General features: G+C 55.3%; 1 protein-coding gene across 11 annotated transcripts; it reads left to right on the top strand.

The window, feature by feature from the left end:
* The first annotated feature begins 724 nt into the window (after positions 1–724).
* On the top strand, positions 725–19,418 carry ANKRD13B (ankyrin repeat domain 13B). Of its 11 annotated transcripts, XM_082443485.1 has the most exons (15): positions 826–2,789; positions 12,632–12,767; positions 12,902–13,026; positions 13,114–13,159; positions 13,761–13,904; positions 13,994–14,183; positions 14,260–14,326; positions 15,399–15,480; positions 16,192–16,256; positions 16,475–16,605; positions 16,699–16,856; positions 16,981–17,133; positions 17,251–17,414; positions 17,493–17,569; positions 18,057–19,418. In XM_082443485.1, the coding sequence occupies exons 1-15, from the start codon at positions 2,676–2,678 to the stop codon at positions 18,292–18,294; spliced, it is 1,890 nt and encodes a 629-aa protein (XP_082299611.1). In that variant the 5' UTR covers positions 826–2,675; the 3' UTR covers positions 18,295–19,418. The 11 variants fall into 11 exon arrangements, with proteins under 11 accessions (XP_082299619.1, XP_082299609.1, XP_082299617.1 ...); XM_082443484.1 differs by having other exon boundaries at positions 805–2,789; positions 12,902–13,159; XM_082443492.1 differs by having other exon boundaries at positions 792–2,789; positions 12,902–13,159; positions 16,981–17,414.
* The last annotated feature ends 1 nt before the right edge of the window (position 19,419 follows it).

Genomic DNA, 19,419 nt, shown 5'->3' on the forward strand with positions numbered 1-19,419 from the left:
CACGAGGTATATTTATAATCACACCTTTAAAAAAAATCTTCTTGCAGGCATCCCCTCCCCCCATAGCCAGCAGCTCATCTGGCAGGGTTTCTGCGAGCAAAGATACCTCGCGGGGGGGGGGGGGGGGGCGGGGGGAGGGAGGACACCACCTGCCGCCCTGTGCTGCACTCCACCGAGGAGCCCGTCCGTGGGCTTCGTGGCCCCATCCCTGGCGATGGGAGGAGCGGCCTGGCCGCTCTTACCGGGCGCATAGCCCACGAACTGTGGCCGCCCGTTCACCCCCGATCGACCCCCAGCTATGGAATTTCATTTATTAGAAGTCGAGGCGGCTGCTGGCAGCCCCATTGCTTGGCTGTCTTTGTTTCTCTGCTGTGTGGGCGCGTCTCGAGCACGTGGCAGCTGGAGCGCGCAGGCCGGAGGAAAAGCGACCTGGGTTTAGAGTCCAGGGCCGCTTGGCAAAAAGAGAAACTCCGGCTGCCCAGAGGATAGGCCCCCCCCAATCCAGGCTGAGCTCCCCGCCTCCTTAAGCTCCAAGCCTTTTCAGGGGAGGAAGGTTAAGTCACCCCGTTCCCCCCACCCCGCTAGCCCCATCTCCTGGTTAGCCCTGGGACTACCTGGGAGTGGCCGAAGCACGGATCCACTCTCCAAACTTTGTTCCCGAAGCCCCCAGCCCCGCCACAGACGAGCCTCTGGGCCTGGGGCTAGGGATAAAAGGGTTTCAGAATTTCCCTTTGGAGACTTCGCCACCTCAGGAAGCAGGACAGTTAAAGAGGAATCGCAAAAAGACTCTAAAAACAATTTAATGAGGAAATGTACAGGCATTCTCCCGGCCACTCCTAGCCGTCCCTTCCCCGCTCCAGCCCCCTCCCCAACTCTGGCAGCAGCCACGACACTCTGCTGACCCCTCGTGGTGGAGGTGGGCAGCGGTCTCCGGCTGCGGGAGACGCCAGCTGGATCCTCCCAGCCTAGAGAAAGGGGCGAGGCGGTCCACTCCTCCCTCATCCTTTCCCGCCGGGGCCTGGCACTGCAGGGTGTGGAGGAGGTAGGACAGAAGACCACACAAAGAAACCTGAGAGAGGCTCGGAGAGTTTGCAAGCTTTTGCTAGCACCTCCCACAAAAATGCTTCCTGGATTGTTCTAAGTAGGGCTGGTATGGAATCCCTTATTCCTGTCTTGTTATAAGGTGGGCTCAAGAAGGCACTGTGCCTGGTCCCCCCACCTGTCCCAGTCCGCCTGGTTGGGGGAGGGATGCGCCATTTCCAGGGCAGTCACTATCCTTAGCTCACCCGAGGAGGTAGTATTTAGTGTCACATTTTAGAGGTGAGCGGTCCGAGAAACCAGAAAATTTAAGCAATCTGCTTAAGGTCAGGCAGATAGTAAGGAGGAATTCACTCAGGTTCTCTCAGACACCCCAGTCCCTATCCACTCCAGGTCCTACCAGCCCTTGCAATAGGCTGCCCCAGAGGGCAATTCCACTTTTATCGCGGCATCTGCAGGCACCCTTCTGGAACGACCTCTCTGCCCTGGGGTTATTCAGGAAGGAGTTAGTCTCTGGAATCAGTCACTTCCTCTCCAGAGGGGACCACATGGGGTGGAGGTGGGGAGCTGCCACCTGCTGCTGTCTCTGCCTAGCCTCACTCTGGTCCTTGCAGAGGACAGCGTATGGCGGGAGGGGTCTGCTCTCCCAGCCTTAATAGACATTCTCTTTCGAACGTCAAATGTGGAAGATGGAGTTTAATTTTAAAAGAAGGCAGGGAAGACTCCTACGCAGTATATCAGGTGCCAGATTCCTGGTTGCTCCAGTGACCCTTGGCACTAACGCCCCGCACCTTTCTCAGGATTCCTCCCATCAGTCACTCTTCTTGGAATCTGGATCCTGCTCACGTTCCACTAGGACCCAAACTCAATCCTGAAGGCCACACCTTCCCGCGACCCCTAAGGCTTGAGCAAGGCCTGTAACCCCCTCCTTCCCCAGCAAAAGGCAAAATGCCAGCGGGTGGCGGTGCGCCCCAGTCCAACTGGCGTCAGGACACTGCCTCCGTTCCAGCCAGGCCTGACTCCCTCCCCACTCTCTCAATGAATCAGGGGGCCACTGCGGGACCCTCTCCGGCCACTCGCCACCCCCAGCTCCACGAGGCGGACTACAAGCCCCATGATGCCGCGGGGCCGAGTTATAACAAGCACTGCCCAGGGCACCCACGTCCCCCTCCTCTCTCCCCCGCATCCCTGCATCCCTAGCCGACCGCTCGGGCTGAGGGCCGGGCTATGCAGCTGCGGGCGCGCGTCCCTGCGGCGGCGGCGTCCCTGGGGCCCTCGCCCCGTGCGCCCCCGCTCCTGCTGCGGGCGCCTGCCCCCTCGGCCGAGCAGCGTCTTTGTACGCGGGGGTGTGGGAGGCGAGGCGCGAGTCCGCGCCGCGCCGCCGAGTGCCCGCGCCCTCTCCGGGCGGGTGGGGGCCTTTCCGCGCCGCCCGCCGCCTCGCGAGGACGCCCGCGGCCCGCGCCGCCCGCACCGTTCCGGGCGCGCCACCCCCGCCCGCCGGCGCCGCTAGCACATGCCCGAGCCGCAGCCCTGCGAGCAGGCAGCGCTGGCCCCCCGCCCCGCGGCTCCGGGCCCTGGCTCTGGCGCGGTCCCTCCTCCCGGGCCGGGCGCCGCGGCCCCGGCATGAGGAGCGGGCGATGATCCCCGCCAACGCCTCCGCCAGGAAGGGGCCCGAGGGCAAGTACCCGCTGCACTACCTCGTGTGGCACAACCGCCACCGCGAGCTGGAGAAGGAGGTCCGCGCCGGCCAGGTAAGAGCGCCGTCGGGGCGCCGCGAGGACCCCATGGCCGGGCACGCCCGCCCGGCTTGGGGAGGGGGCGCGGCGCGGGCTGTCCCGCCCCCCTGGCGAGTTTGCAGCGCTTCTTTGTTCGCAGCCGCCGCTTTTGTGCTGTTGACCCGGAGAGGGTGATGGGAGCGGCCCCCGCCCGCTTCCCTCCGGCCCGGACTGGCGGCCCACACGTGCTCCGGACCCTCCCAGATTGGGGTAGGGGACGCCGTGCCCCTCCTCCGCCGGGGCAGTGAGGGCTGCGGGGAGGGGCTGCCGGCTCCATCTGTGTTCCACGCGGTAGGAGAGTCCGCCCCACTCAGCTCGGCAGCAACACCTCCCGCGTGAGTGTGCGGAGGTGGGCAAGGCCTGCGTAGGGAGGGGGTCACGGGTCAAGGATCAAAGAGGCTGTGACACTCCCAGACATTCCAGCCCCACCCAGTGCCCTCTACCCTCACGATGAGCGCTTATCTGTTTGCTCAGACTGGGCAGAGCCCCTGGATCCCTCAGACCCGGCTCAGGAATGGGGAGTAAAGAGGGAGACCCTCTTGGGTTTAGCCCTGAAGGGCCTTGTCCAGGTGCTGAAAGGCGCTCTCCTGCCCTCTGGTGCTGGGGCCTGGCTTCTAGACGCTGAGGAAGCGAGGGGCCCTTTGGCCCCTGGTAGGATTTGAGGTTTTGCACACAGAGCAGGCTACCAGGTTCCTCTAGTCATTGAGAATGGGTGGGTCAGCCAGCTTTGGCTGGGCGGTGGCCTCCAAGAAGATAAGGTAAAGGATGGGGTCTCCTGGCCGTTCTTTAGGGCCAAGGCAGACAGGCAGGCAGGCACAGGTCACAGGTAGTTCCCAACTCTGCCCTTGGCCTTCAGGCATAGGTAGGCACACGTGGCATGGACGACTAACCCTCCAGGGTGGGGAGGCAGGAGCGAGAGCTGGGCCCAGCCTGCCCTGGTTTGTCTCCAGTTGAGGCCTGCAGACTTGGCCTAGATCTGAGATCCTGGGGCCATGGGCTGGGAGTGGTTTGCTAAGGCGTTGCCCCTTTGGGAATATGCCTTTTGAGGGCCACTTCCTGAGTCACAGGAAGTTCAGTTTGAGGAGCTGTCTGCTTCCAAGGGAAGAATGAGGTGGAGAGCAGGACATCCCCAGATGGTGAGCGAAGTGAGGGTCAGAGTGTGTCTCTGAATTCCACCACTGAGCCCTCGGACCAGTGCAGCACCCAGCTCTGCATAGCAGTCCCAGGAAGTGTTGGGGTGACCTGAGCCTCCATCTCTGGTCGGGGTGTCCACTTCCATTCTACCTCTGCTTCCACAAGGATGCTCCAGGTTGCTCCTCAGACCACATCTCTGTTTATCCATCATAAAGGAAGTGGTTTGCAGCCACTGGTAAAGGAAGCGAGGTCAGGGTGGTGGATCCTGCGGGACAAAGATGAACAAACCAGGCACAGCCCATGCCCTCCAGGAAACCCCGTTCTGGTGAAGCAAGTGTGAACAGGGAAGTACAGTGTGATGTGCAGGGTGCTAAAACAGTCCAGCCTCTTCTGGCTCTTCTCTGCTTTCCTCCCCTTGAGGGCAAGAGAAGACAAGCCTCTGATAGAGGTTACAGCTGGAGGGATTTAAGTATGATCTTAGAGGAACTTCCCAATGGGATGGTTGATGGTTGGTCAAAGAATTGTTAGGCAGAAGGCTAGTGGTTGAATGTCCAGAACACCTCAATCACACTCCCTTGCCCAAGGGGTGGGTGGTCCTTTTCTTGCAGAGATTGGAGAGAGGCAGAATGCCTTAGAAGAAAAGGCTTTTTCACCCAGTCCTGTCTGATTGACAGTCCTCAGGTCAGCAGTCATCTTCCTGGGGTGAGGCTGGATGGGGAGCACTGGAACCCGCTGCAGGTAGGGGTGGTTTGGACCACTGAGTGTGTTCCTCTTTGCTCCCCTCAGGCTGCCACAGAAACCAGGGACCAGGTTCACCCCATCCCCACCCACTCATCCCCTCACCCTGGTGAGTTTTTGTCTTCCTGAAACGGATACTGCCTGCCCTGATCCAGGCCAGGGGGAATATAGGGCATTGGTTGAGATTAAACCCTTCTTCAACCCTAAAGGAATCAGGGGTGCCAAGAAGGGGAATGAATGCCAGTCAGTCTGGGTGGGAGAGCCCCCTGGCTGTATTTCGACTCCAGGACTGACCCAGAGTGATGCTTGCATCCAGATGTGCACTGCTCAGTCCCCAGGGCCTCAGACTCCCAGGGAGAACTGAGGATGCCCACCCCAGCCATTTCCTGCAGGTGATGGGTCTGGGGGCAGCCACTTAACATCATAATGAAACACTGTAGACCCCAGGCATCTCATCTGGGGGTCCCTGATCTCTGGTCCTTCTGGCACCCACTGTCACAGAAAACAGCTGGGTTTTCCTCAAACACACAGCAGCTGGGTTTCCCTGGTCTTCACTTGTCATAGCTGCCTCTTCTTCACTCCAAGAAAGCCCTGCAGAAGCCCTCCCGTGGGCAGGCTTGGCAATGCTGGCCAAGGAGGAGGGGGATGGCACGGCAGGCTTCTGAGCAGGTTCATGGGGTCTGGAAGCAGGGAGTGGTGGGGAGATGGGAGGTGCTCAGCGGGTGTTTTTTGGTGAAGGGAAGGGTCCATGATCACCCCTAGCCAATACCCAGCAATACAATGGTTGCTGGGTGCCCTGCTTCCTGCCACATACCTGCTCTACCAGGTTGGGAGGGGGCAGGGGGTTGTAGGGTAGGGGACGTGCCAGTTCCCCCTTGGCCGGCACGAGGCCTGAGGTCCAGACAGCTGGGCATGGCCTTGGTTCTGGAGTCACGCGTCCCTGGTGTTCCCTGGGGGTGGGAGGTGGAGGTTAGACTGAATAGCTCCCTGTGGGAGGGCCAAGGAGAGCAGGATTCTTCCCAGGCAACAGGCACTCTGGAGGGGGCTGGACTGTGGTCCTAGAGAAACATTTTCTTTCTTCCGGCGGCTGCCTGCACCATGGTCCTCCTTCCTGCTTTCCCCGGTTCATCCTTCTGACCTAGAGGCAGGTGAGATGGGATCGTGGGGCCCCTGGATACTCAGACAGAGGCTGCCTCACCCAAAGTACCTGTTGTGTCCAGGAGCACCTGTGATCCCTTCTCCTCGCAAAGTAGGCAGTCCTGGGTATGGGCTGTCACCACAGCTGATGAGTTGGGAAGCTCAGCAGAGGGAGCCACAAACCCTAGAAACCAAAAATCAATGTGTCTGGGATGAGGGGGAGGGGCTGTGTGGGGCAGGATAGAGGGGGGTGGGTGGAGGGCGTGGGTGGCGGGGGTGGGTGGAGGGGTGGGCGGAGGGGGCAGGGTGGAGGGGTGGATGGAGGGGTGGGCGGAGGGGTGGATGGAGGGGTGGGCGGAGGGGGTGGGTGGAAGGGATGGGTGGAGGGGGAGTCAGCAGGTGCCACCCCCACTGGCCCAACTCCACTTGGGGAAGCATCTTGCCTCCCTCCCCCCGTTGAGTGAGCTCAGGCCTGCCTGGTGGGAGAGCAGAGGAGCAGTGGCCATACCAGACTCTGGCTGTCTTCCCTGGGGCTGGGGGATGGAGCGGGGCAAGGAAAGGAGACGCAGGCTGAGCAGGCAAGGGGCCCCAGGCTCTGGGCCCCTCACCTTACTTCTCCAGCACCTGTGTTTAGTCTATACATTTGGTACGTTCTTATAAGATTTCACCTAACAAAAGGACTCTGCTAATGCTAAACAACTTTGAAAAATACCCTGCTAGTGCATGTGGGTTCAAGGAGTGTGCATGTGCAAATGTGCTGGCAAATACGTCTGTTACATGAGTAGAGGCCTGCAGGCCGGAGGGCAGCTGGGCACACATGTGCTTGTACACTTAGGGGTGCACATGTACAATGAGTGTGGATGCAGGAGTAAGTGTGTCCTTATGGTACCTGTACGAGTGTGTGTGTGTGTGTGTGTGTGTGTGTGTGTGCAGGCAGGTGCCTGAGTGGAAGCAGGGAGACTCTGCCCAGGGAGCCCCAACTCCTAAGCTCGAAAGACCCCTGCTTTTGGCTCCAGCTGAGGCCAGCTGGGGTGCAGAGTTTCCGTTCTCTTGGTGGGGAGGGCTGGCTATTGGGTTTCATTGGAAACCTTTCCATTCCAGCAATTAAATAGCAGCAGGCCTTTGCCGAGGAAATTAATGAATTCTCCCACCTGGGCCCCCGGCAAGGTGCCTCTTCCCCTGCAGGCCCAGCTTTGGACGGGTGAGGGGGAACTTCGTTGGGGCTCGGCTGACAGTATGCAGGGCTGATGTTGGCCCTGGAAGACAGCGGTGCCTTGGGGACCCTGGGGAGGGCTGTCGGGAGAGCTCCTGTGGAGTGGGGGTAGGGAGGGCACCCCTGCCTGGCAGGCAGTGCCAGCCTCTCTGTGGAGCCTGGAGCGGAGGCACCTGAGGGGGAAGGAGGCAGGCGGCATCTGGAGCCCGGGGACCGGGCCCTGCTGGCTCCCTGGGGCCTTGTTAGCAGCAGCAGCATCTGGGGCGGGGCCAGTGGGAGGCGTGGGTGGCTGGGCTGCGGCCCCATGGGAAGGCCTCCTCCTGACGCCCCCCCCATGACCCAGCCAGCTCAGGGTCTATGGCTCCTGCATCACTCCCACCCCAGGACTCAGGACCCCACCCAGGTCGGACCCTGAGGGGCCCAGCTCAACCCATAAGAGGCTCCCCTCCCCTCTGGGGAGCTCATGTAGAGGAGCAGCAGGGGGGCCGCTCACAGGGGCCAGGCACAGTTTTGGGTTTTTTTTGAGGCTCCCAGTATATTTAAAAATGAAGAAATGCCAACAAGGGTTATAAAAATTATATAAATAATCTGAATTATTTTAAATGTTTCATTTTTGACAAAGGAGTTCCCACTCATGTTTAAAATATTTAACTGTTGCTAGAAGGTAGCAGTCCTCACTACTTCCCCACTCCTCTCAGAGGCAACCACTTTGAACTCTTTAGGCTGTTCTGGTATTTGCCTCCATAATTATAAGCAATATACCTCTACAAGTATTTACTGGTTAATCAATTTTACACTTCACTGCCTTGCCTTCCTTCCCCATGTCCCTTAAAAAGTCATCTATGCATTTGTTTAATAAATATTTATTAAGCACCAGTTATGTGCCAGATGCTGTCCAGAGACTGGGGATGTAGCACTAAACAAGACAGACGGTCCCTTTGTGGGGCTTACAGTCTAGGAGAGGGAGACAATGAAAAAATAAATAAGCAATTTAATGTTGGGAGAGAACTAGAGCAGGATAAGGGACAATAGATAGATAAATAGCAACTGACATTTGAGATGGGTTGTCAGGACCAGCCTTTCTAAGGAGGTGACATTTGAGCAGTGGCCTGAATGAAGTGAGAGAAGCAGCTTTGTGGCTACTGGTACCCAGGAGAAGATGGTTCCGGAGAAGGCTGATATGCAGGAGTGGAGCTTGGAGAGATGGGAGAGCATGTGAGTTCAAAGAGACGTCCAGGATTCTTTTCTCAACTGGATGGGAAGCCATGGAGAGATTTTGAGCTAAGGGGCGTCAAGACCTGAGGAATATTTCACAGGATGACAACACCTATGATGGGCCCTGTGAAGAACAGACCTAAGGAACCAAGAGAAGAGTGGGCGGAATTAGGTGACAGATGGGGTGGCCACGACCAGGAGGGTAGCCTGAAGGTGGTGAAAACTAAGATGACTTTGGATCTATTTTGAAGGTAGAGCCTGTAAGGTCAAATTTTACTGATGGATTAGATATGGAAGGTGAGAGAAAAAGAAGAGCTAAAAACAGTCCCAATGTTTCTTACCTGGAAAGGGAGTGAACTGAGGTGCTGTTTACTGTGATGGGAGAACTGGGGCAGGTGAAGCTGTCCAGGTATGGCTGGCATAAAGAAAGCAAGGGAAAGAAGTCACAGGTCAGAACGTCCCATTTTGTTTCATGAATTCAATTTCCTTTTCATATTTTTCTCAGGGTGTAAATTACTGTCCCCCACCCCCCCCGCCAAATTTTTTTTTCATCTGTTTCCTGCATTGACAGTTGTTTCCTCTGGGTTTTTAGCATCTATTTGCATGTTGTGGTATCTTTCACGCTGGCAGCTTTCCTCAAGTGTGCACTCACCCTCGGCTCTTGGGGCATATTTAAGGATGGGGGTGTGGAGCTTATTCACGAACGGGTGCTGCTCTAAGATGACTGGCCTGCTTATTGTTGGGGTCCCCAAATTTCTGTACCCAGAGGTCTGTGGTGCCTCTAGTTTCTGCAAGAAGGAATTCTCCAGTCTCCTGCTAGGGGTAGGATGGGGCAGTGTTATGTGCAGTCTGGCTGCCAGTGGTTCAGGACTTGAGGCAGGGAAGGGACTGGGCTTTCACTGTTCACCAGTTTTCAGTCCCATGACCTCATCCTCAGACCAATGTCTGAGTTCAGTGCATCTGAAGCTCAATTTCTATAAAGAATAAACCCCTGGCATCCTGTGGAGAGGAAGGGGGGCATCTCCCAGCTTTACAAGATTGGGGAGGGGGTTCTGAATTTTAACCAGACCCCCCTGTATTCAGTCCTGAGCCTTTCTCCCACCTCTGCTGTTCCCACTGCCTGCATGTTCTGCACCTGTCAAGGGTGCTAAGGGGGGAATCCAGCTTGCTAATCACTGGGGTTTCCCTCTGTGAATGCTTGGGTTCTAGTACCTTCTGTTCCCTTAAGTCAATTGTGATGCCCCAGCCACTTTCTTGTCGGTTTTAAATATTTTATTGGCATTCTTATACTTACTCACACATTTACTTTTCTTTATTTTTTTAATGTGGTTGTGCCGGGTCTTAGTTGTGGCAGGTGGCGGGTTCCTTAGTTGCAGCATGAGAACTCTTAGTTGCGGCATGCATGTGGGATCTAGCTCCCTGACCAGGGATCGAAGCTGGGCCCCCTGCATTGGGAGCGCAGAGTCTTAACCACTGCGCCACGAGGGAAGTCCATCACATATTTACCTTTTGAGGGAATCTTCATTCCTTTGTATAGATCTAAGTTTCCATCTGGTATCATTTTCCTTCCACTTGAATAACTTCATTTAACATTTCTTGCATGTCTTCTGGTGATAAATTCTCTTAGCTCTTGTTTGTCCATAAAAGTCTTTATTCCCCCATTTCATTTTTGAAGTATATTTTTCACAGGATATAGAATTCTAGGTTGACAATCTTTTCCCCAGCACTTCAAAGATTTCATTCTGTTGTCTTCTAGCTTGCATAGTTACTGATGAAAAGTATGTAGTATTTCCTATATTTGTCCTTACATACATAGCGTGTCTCAATTCTCAAAATGCTTTCCACAACACTGTTAATCAACTATACTCCAATAAAAAATTTTTTAAAATGCTTTTAAGATTTTCTTTTTATCATTAGTTTTCAGCATTTGATTATGATGGGCTTTGGCATAGGTTTTTTGGTGTTTTTCTTCCTTGGGATTCATTGAGTTCCTTGGTTCTGTGGATTTATCATTGTATTAGTTTCCGCAACAAATTACCACAGACTGAGTGGGTTAAAACAACAAAAATTTATTCTCTCATCATTTTAGAAGTCCAGGTTCAAGGTGTCAGCTCCACTCCTTCCAAAGTCTCTAGGGGAGAATCCTTCCTTGTCTCTTCAAGCTTCTGGCGGCTCCAAGCATTCCTTGGCTTGTGGTTGCATAACTTCAGTCTCTGCCTGCATCTTCACATGGAACTTCTCTGTGTGTGTGTTTTATAAACTGGATTTAGGGCCTACCTGGATAATTCAGGCCGATCTCATTTTAAGATCCTTAATTATATCTGCAAAGACCCTTTTTCCAAATAAGGTCACATTCACAGGTTCTGGCAGTTAGGATGTAGACATATATTTTGTGGGGGCACCACCATTCAACTTACTACAGTAGTTTTTTTTAAACCAAATTTGGAAAATTTTTGGCTATTTCTTTAAATTTGTCTTATTCTTCCACTTCCTTATCCTATCCTGTGGGACTGCAATTATACATATGTTAGAATGCCTTATAGTGTCTCACAGATTGCTGAGGCTGTTTGAATGTTTTTCGATACTTTTATTCTCTTCTGTTCTTCAGTTTGTACAGTTCTGTTGCTGTATCTTTAAATTTACTGATTTTCTTTTTATTCTGTAGTGTCTAGTCTACTGTTAATTCTATCCAGTGAAAATTTCATTTCAGATATTGTACTTTTTATCTCCCATTTCTTTCCCTGTGAATGTTGTGTTTTTCTTTAAACTTTTGAGCATATTGAGCCATTCACCTTTATTGTTTCTGAATATGTTTCTATTAAATGATTTTTCTCCTGATTATGGGTTTTATATTTTCCTACTTCTATGCATGTCTAGTCATTTTTAACTGGATGTTGGACATTGTAAATGTTGTGATGTTAAGCATCGGGATATTGTTGTCTTCCTTTAGAGAGTGTTAGACTTTGTTCTGGCAGCCTAAGTTAAGTTACTTGCAAATCAGTTTGATCCTTTTGAGCTTATTTTTAATCTTTATTAGATTAGGTCTGGGTGAGCCTTTTCTCTTGGGATAGGATTCCTACTCCTAAGATATAACCCTTCTTGGGTCTCTTGAATACCCTGGGTAATCAACAAGAACTCTCTACTCTAGCAGGTTGGAGCTTGAATGTCTCCCTGCCATGGGTGAGCTCTGAGAATTTACCAGCCTATTGTTCCTTTTCTGCCTGGTTTTGTTGAGTTTCACTCTACACATGTGAAGTTTAGTATTCAGCAAAGACTCAAAGGGGACTATATGCAGATTTCTGGAGTTTGTATTTTTTTTTTTTTTACATAGCTCACTTCTTCCTGGAACTCTGCCCTGCAACTTCTAGCTACCTCAGCCTCCCTGAACTCCTATCTCTGTCTCCTTAACTCCTCAGCAAGACCACCATGCTCTGCTGGGGATTCCCCTACCTGAATTGCTGTCTGGAATATTCCTCTAAGTAGAAACTTAGGCAATCATAGAGCCCACCTTGTTTGTTTCTCTTACTTCAGGGATCACAGTCCTGGACTAATTGTTGCCTAATGTCTGAAAACAATTATTTCATATATTTTGAAGCAATAGTTTTCTCTGTTTGGTGGGAGGGTAATTTCAGTTATCGCATCCTATTGGAGTAGAAGCCTTTTCCTGGCATTTTAATCAAGTTTTGGGGAGGAGAAAAGGAGTTACATACACGTGGTCAGTTCACATATTTAAGCAGAAGTCCTAGTCTCCTGAAATATATCTAAATATTTATGTTTAACAAACATATGCTTTTATCACGCAACAAAAATCTCATGTCATATAATCGTGTTATTCACAAAATAATAAGAGTATTTATAAAAAATGTTAATACATAGTGTCCCATAGGCACAGGACATGGGTTTGAAGTTGTACCATGAACATATTCTTTCATTCTTATCAATGTATTACTGCAACTGTTTGCTAAACCTCTCAGGGATAATGTCAATGATCTATATTGGTGGCCCTTCCTGAAGGTGTGGTCTTGGACCCCCAGGATAGGTCCTGTCTCAGGTGCCCTCCCTGGCCAAGAGTCTTTCTAGACCACACTTCGGCCCCAGGCTTACTCTTCACAGGCAGACCACTGGGCCTTGGAAGAGTGAACCCAGTCAGGGCACCTAGGTGGACAGGAAAGGAAGTCCTTCCCTTTCTCAGAGTTACTTCCTGCCCTCTCCTGCAAGCCCCTTTCCCCTCACCTGACCCCAGCTCATTGTGTCTATTTTTTCCACTGCCTTCTGAGATGGGCAAGACAGGACAGCTAGGTGGTTGCTGCCTGCCTAGAGGCTGTCAGGCTTAGATGGGCTACCTCAGAAGTGACCAGGGCGACCTCTTCACCTCTTCCAGGTGGACATCGAGCAGCTGGATCCCCGTGGGCGGACTCCCCTGCACTTGGCCACCACCCTGGGGCACCTCGAGTGTGCCCGCGTGCTCCTGGCACACGGCGCAGATGTGGGCAGGGAGAATCGCAGCGGCTGGACAGGTGGGCACCCCTACTCACCCCTACCCCACAGCCTGGGTCTCCCGGCATCATATCCTCACCTCTGATTGGCTGAAGGGAGCCCTAGGCAGGATCCTGCCCTGTGACATTGCCTCTTGCCCACACCCCGCCCCCAGTGCTTCAGGAAGCTGTGAGTACCCGGGACCTGGAGCTGGTGCAGCTGGTGCTGCGGTACCGGGACTACCAGCGGGTGGTGAAGCGGCTGGCAGGCATCCCTGTGCTCCTGGAGAAGCTGCGCAAGGTGAGGGCCAGCCTCTCAGCCTCCCCACCACGGTCTTTGAACGCTATCTCTAGCACAGGCTTAGCCACTCTCCTCTTCATCCTCCAGGCCCAGGACTTCTACGTGGAGATGAAATGGGAGTTCACTAGCTGGGGTAAGGGGGGCTGACGGGGGCCTCTCTGGGCACTCTCCCACCTCAGGGCTTCTGCACTTGCTGCTTCCCTGCCTAGAGCACTCTTCCCATCACTCTCCCATGGCTCCTTCTCACCTCTTAGCTCTCAGCTCATTGCTACCTCTTCCTGAGGCCTTTCCACAATGCCTCGATTGATTCCATTATTATTTCCTTCACTTTGTAATGACTGGCTCATTTGTTTGTTACCTGTCACCCCTTACTAGAAGGTGAGCTCCAAGAGGGCAGGGGTCCCGTCTTGTTCAATGTTGTATCCCCAGTGCCTGGCACATAGTAGGTGTTTAATAAATATTTGTTGGAAGACTAGATGAAAGGTTGAGTGAGTGAATTAAATGGTGGATACTAGGGACTTGGTGGTGGCTGAGTCATGCCTGTCCCCAGCCTCAGGTTGTTCATTTCTGAGTGACTGTGGTCTACATTTGTGGGGGGGAACTGGGGCAGGGGCTGCTCTCCCACTGGTTCCCTTACCCTTTCCCAGCCACACTCCTGACCCCCATGCTCTGAGGTGGCTGAGGGTGGTGGGCCAGACAAACTGAAGCCACCTCTGACCTTCTCTTCAACCTAGTGCCCCTGGTGTCCAAGATCTGCCCCAGTGACACCTACAAAGTGTGGAAGAGTGGGCAGAACCTTCGGGTAGACACCACACTTCTGGGCTTTGACCACATGACGTGGCAGCGAGGGAACCGCAGCTTTGTCTTCAGGGGCCAAGGTCAGGCAGGCGGGAGATGGGGCAGGGTGGGGAGGCTGGGGACAGCCCCCTGAGACCCCTGACCCCCTGTGCTATTCTGCGGCTGGCAGACACGAGCGCCGTGGTCATGGAGATTGACCACGACCGCCGGGTGGTGTACACAGAGACCCTGGCTCTGGCCGGGCAGGACCGTGAGCTACTGCTGGCTGCTGCCCAGCCCACCGAGGAGCAGGTGCTGAGCCGGCTCACCGCACCCGTCGTCACCACGCAGCTCGACACCAAGAACATCTCCTTTGAGAGGTAAGTGGGAATGACCTTGGAAGCCTGGAGCCAGCCTGGTGGACGCCCCCTCACCTAGACCACTCTGCTTCCCTAGGAACAAGACCGGCATCCTGGGCTGGCGCAGCGAGAAGACCGAGATGGTGAATGGGTATGAAGCCAAGGTGAGGTCATAGCTCCCAGGTGCCAGACCCACCACACTCTTGCCTACAGCGAGCTGGGCAGGGGTTTCCTGACCATGCTGTCTCAGCCTTGGAGGTGCAGAGGCAATGCAGCGTGGAGGGAAGGTCATGAGACTAAGAGGCAACTGATGAGAATGGCCAGCATTTATTGAGCACCTAATATTATGTTCATGCTCAAGGCTCTGTTCTGACATTTTAAATGTATGTACTTGTATGTATGTATGTGTCTATGTACACATGCACACACGTCTATATATATATGTGTGTATGTCTCACACACACACACTCATTTAACCCTCACGACAACCCTTTCGGGTAGATGCTATTATTATTCCCATTTTACAGATGTTTATCGAGCCCTTTCCACAGTTTCCCATTTAATCTTCACAACAACTCTATGAAGTAGGGTACTGGCCCATTTTATGATGAGGAAGCAGGGGCTTGGAGTGACTAAGTGGCCAGTACAAGGTTGCCCAGAGCCAAGCTTCAGACCCAGCTGGCTGACTCCAAAGCCAGGCCTTTACCCCTAAGAAGACTGTTGTGGGGGACCCCCAGCAGTCACTCTGGGACCCCCATATCACCCATGTGGGGCCATGTGGTGAAGAGTCTAACCAATGCAAGTTTCTGTGTCGTTGTTTCCTCCTGGAAGCCTTCCTTGGTTCATAGGCTGGGTTATGGCCTCTGTTTTTTGTTCCCACAGTCCTGTGCTCTCCCCATTAGAGCATGTATCACACTGTGTTATTACTGTCCATTGTCTTCTTGATTGTGAGCCTCAAGAGGGCAAGGATCGTGTCTGGCCATGCTTGTTCACCGCTGTATCCCTGATGGCTGCCTCAGTGCCTGGCTTATAAAGGCTCCTCACAAAAATGTTTGTTGAATGAATAAGAGAACTGAATGAATAACTTCATATAATTACTTGCCCAAAGGCCTGGAGATTGGAACTGACAGCACCCCCCTCCCCTGACCGTTCCTTGTAGGAAGTGTTCATAACGCCCTTAGGGGCAGGGTAGGGGTACCAAAGCTGTCTGTGAGTCCTTTCCTCATCTGTCCCCAGGTATATGGGGCATCCAATGTGGAGCTCATCACCCGGACACGGACAGAGCATCTTTCAGAACAGCACAAGGGCAAGGTCAAAGGTAATGAGGCAGAGGTGGATGGGGGGGGCGGGGGGAGGAACCAGCCCCACTCAAGCACCTCCATCAGTATTTCCTCTGACATCCTAGCAAGAGCCAGGATAGTTTATTCAGGCAAATAGGCTTCAATTCAAGTGCCAAATCCTAGTGATTGGTAGTGGTTGCCTAGAGTGCTGTTAAGATTCTAAGGCAACATTTGGGCTCAACGGGCTCAACTGATTACTAATATCTGCATTGGATTTGGGGGCAGGGGGGAATGTCATGTACGCTGTTTGTTGGCCATTCTAGTCTAGTGGGACATACCCTAGGCAGAAGGACAGGGGCCCTGCCACTGATTCTCTGTGCCCACTGATACTACAACTGACTCTCTGGGCACCAGTTAGTCTGTCTGAAGTGGACAGACATAATTCCCACCTCACAAAAGAACAAAATGAAGTTAATATGGAAGCACCTGAAGGCAAACATACACATGCATACCCCAAAACACTTTTGGAAGTTTCTCCTGAGCCCCAGGCCTACTTTTATTCCAGCTGTGCTTATGGTGGTCCTGCCCCTGCCCCTTGGAGTCCTCAGTCACCTTCAGGTGAAGGTGCCTGGGTGTGTGGTGTGCGTGAGCAATCCTCCCTCCCCCCAGGGACCAGCCTCCTCCCTGGGTCTTGGGTGCTGTCACTTCTGAGGACTGCAGTGTCCTCTGAAATGCCATATTTCTTGCAGGCTGTAAGACACCTCTGCAGTCCTTCCTGGGAATTGCTGAGCAGCATGGGGGCCCCCAAAATGGGGTGAGTGTGTGCGAGGGGTACCCCTCTGTGGAAGGGTGTGGATGGGGATCAGGAGGAGGTCTGGGAGGCACCCTGTGGGGACTTCCTTTCTTTCCACAATGCCCAAGGCCCTGTCAGCTCCAATGGCGGGGGGACAGATCCGGGGCTTGTAATACCAAGTGGCTGGCCTGGCCTCAGGGACTGAGAAGGGCTCATAAGCCCCTCCCTGTGTGGTACAGACCCTGATCACTCAGACTCTGAGCCAAGCCAACCCCACTGCCATCACCGCAGAAGAGTACTTCAATCCCAACTTTGAGCTTGGCAACCGTGACATGGGCCGACCCATGGAACTGACCACCAAGACACAGAAGTGAGGCCCCATGGTGGTGCTGGGGAAGGGTGGGCAGGGCTGGGAGGCCATGGCTTCTACAGTGTCCCTCACCCCTTGGGATCTGGGGCGCAGGTTCAAGGCCAAGCTGTGGCTGTGTGAGGAGCATCCCCTGTCCCTGTGTGAGCAGGTGGCCCCCATCATTGACCTCATGGCCGTCAGCAATGCACTTTTCGCCAAGCTCCGGGATTTCATTACCCTGCGCCTGCCTCCGGGATTCCCTGTCAAGATTGGTGAGGCTCCACCCCCATTTCCCTTGAGCAGCTATTGGGAGGATGGGGCTTAGAGGAGGTAAAGAGTGGGTACCTAAGGTGTGAGGGAGTGGGTGGTGGCGCCTGATGGTTTCTGCATCCTCAGAAATCCCGATTTTCCACATCCTCAATGCCCGCATCACCTTCGGGAACCTCAATGGCTGCGATGAGCCGGTGCCGTTGGTGCGAGGCAGCCCCAGCAGCGAGACCCCTTCCCCAGGCAGTGACTCCTCCAGTGTCAGCAGCTCCAGTTCCACGAGTGAGACCCTGTCCTGCCCTGAGCCCGCCCTCACTTCCCCTCCCCACCGAGCACTTCCCCGGGAGTGGCCGGGAGGGGAGGTCTGGTCCACTCTGACCCACAGCCCGGCGCCCCCAGCCTCGTGCCGTGGCTGCGAGATCTCCCCCACTTTGTTCGAGGCCCCACGCGGCTACAGCGTGCTGGGCGGCCAGCGAGAGGCCACCACCCGCGACGACGATGACGACCTGCTGCAGTTCGCCATCCAGCAGAGCCTGCTTGAGGCGGGCAGTGAGTATGACCAGGTGCGTCCCCGCGGCCGCACGGGGCCACTGGACTGCGGTGCCGCCACAGCTAACTGGCTCACCCCCGCCTCCGCCCAGGTCACCATCTGGGAGGCGCTAACGAACAGCAAACCGGGCACTCACCCCATGTCCTACGAGGGTCGCCGACAGGACAGGTCAGTGCCCGCCCGTCCTGAGAGGGTTTGGAGACGCCTATTCCCCCACCTCCCATACACGTGCACAGAGAACACCAGGGCCCTGTCACGGTGCGTATGGACACTGCCGCATGAGCAACCCCTCTTGGCCCAGAGGAACCGTGGTACCGTCATTCAGGGACCCTACTGGTTTCAAGATGGCGTCTACCACCACCACCCGTTCCTGACTCAGGGGTGGGTGAGCAGTACTCCAAACGCGGCCTTAGAGCCTTCACAGACCCTCACCAGACAGAATGTCGGGGCTGGGGTTCTAGAAGACTGGGAGGATGGGCTTCGTAGTAGCTGGAATCAGCTCCTACCGGGTGGGAGGGAGCCAGGGAGGTGACGCGGGACTCATCGCCTCCACTGGAGGGTGTTGAGGCCTGCGCTGTCCCGGGGCCTCCACACCGTCTCCGCCCTGCACACGGGCAGATGCCCGGGGCCCTCGACGTATCTTACCTGCCTCCAGGAGCGCTCCGCCCACGCCGCAGCGCCAGTCCACAACCCCCGCGGGCCTGGCGTCGGTCCCCAGCCCTCGGCCCAGCCCACGCCCAGGCCAAGGCGGCCACGTGTTCCGGAGCTACGATGAGCAGCTGCGGCTGGCCATGGAGCTGTCTGCGCAGGAGCAGGAGGAGCGGCGGCGGCGCGCGCGCCAGGAGGAGGAGGAGCTGGAGCGCATCCTGCGGCTCTCTCTGACTGAGCAGTAGCGCCCTCTGCCGGGCCCCTTGGCCACGCCCCGCGGGACCCGCCCCGGAGCGAGAGTCGCCCGTCCTGCGCGCTCGCCTAGCTGAGTCTGGAGACCCGAACCGCCGCCTCGGGGGCGTAGCGGTGCACCCGGCACCAGATGGGGAGGGGTTCGGCCCGGCCGTGGGGTACCTTCCTGGAGGCAGCTGGCACGGCCCGGCTCCCCTGCTTTGCTGTATCCTGACCCCACCCCACTCCCCTGAGCTCTGACCGGTCCAAGGGCGGAGCCAGGCCGTTTGAGGGGGAGACGGTCCTTAGAGGAGCACTGTCCCCATCCCTTGCTCCTTCTGGCCAGTCCTCCTTTCTGCTCACTGACCCCACTCCAGGACACTGCCCGTGAAGCCTTTGCATCTCCGCTCTTCACCCCTGGGGGGCAGCTGAGCTCCCCACGTGCTGTGTGGCTGCTTGGTCTTAGACACAAACCAGCACGTCAAGGGCCCAGCTCCTCCCCCACCCCGGCATTTCAGCGTCAAGTGCACTTAGCGGGGTGCCCGGCTCCCCCAGCCCCCACACCCCTCCCGGGTCTCAGGGTGGTCCCAGCTTCTCTTTGGGTGACCAGAGGTTGGAGTCCCCATCCCCAAGGCACGTTTTGGTGATCAGGGAGGGTGCCCAAGGTGGCCCCAGGTCTGGACAAAACCTGGCTCCCTCGTGGTGTCTTGGCGAATGGGGGGGCACGGTGGGCGTGGGGCAAACACTAGACTGGACACAGGGGTCGCCCAGGGCCCTGGCACCACCATCCATCCCTTCCCACCAGCTGCTGCTAGCCCTCTGTGGTTGTGCATCCTACTTTCCCCCCACCCAGGGGCTGACTCCGAAACCCTTCATCCAATGGTGCTAACCCCCGGCTCTCCCCTGCCCCACCCCACCACCCAGAGAAGCACAGACCCCGCCAGGGGCAGGGGCCCACTGCACACCCTTGTCTGGGTTCTCTCAGACTGGCCTTCCTGGCTCAGCCAGTGAGGCTCAGAAGGGACACGAAAGCGATGGAAGAAAACAACAAAGGGAAGCTGTTCCTCTCACCCTCTTCCCTGATGCCAGGGGCACCAGACTGATTCTGAGGCACAAATAAAAGAGGCTTCAAACCCAAG

This window comes from Balaenoptera physalus, assembly GCF_965194825.1.
Source record: "Balaenoptera physalus genome assembly, chromosome: 20".
NCBI classification, from domain to species: Eukaryota; Metazoa; Chordata; class Mammalia; order Artiodactyla; family Balaenopteridae; genus Balaenoptera; species Balaenoptera physalus.

Coding starts and splice junctions, on each gene's coding strand:
- ANKRD13B (XM_082443483.1), top strand. CDS start 2,676: ATGATCCCCGCCAACGCCTCCGCCAGGAAGGGGCCCGAGGGCAAGTAC. Junction 2,790..12,631: donor AGGAGGTCCGCGCCGGCCAG/GTAAGAGCGCCG, acceptor CACCTCTTCCAG/GTGGACATCGAGCAGCTGGA. Junction 13,160..13,760: donor ATGGGAGTTCACTAGCTGGG/GTAAGGGGGGCT, acceptor TCTTCAACCTAG/TGCCCCTGGTGTCCAAGATC.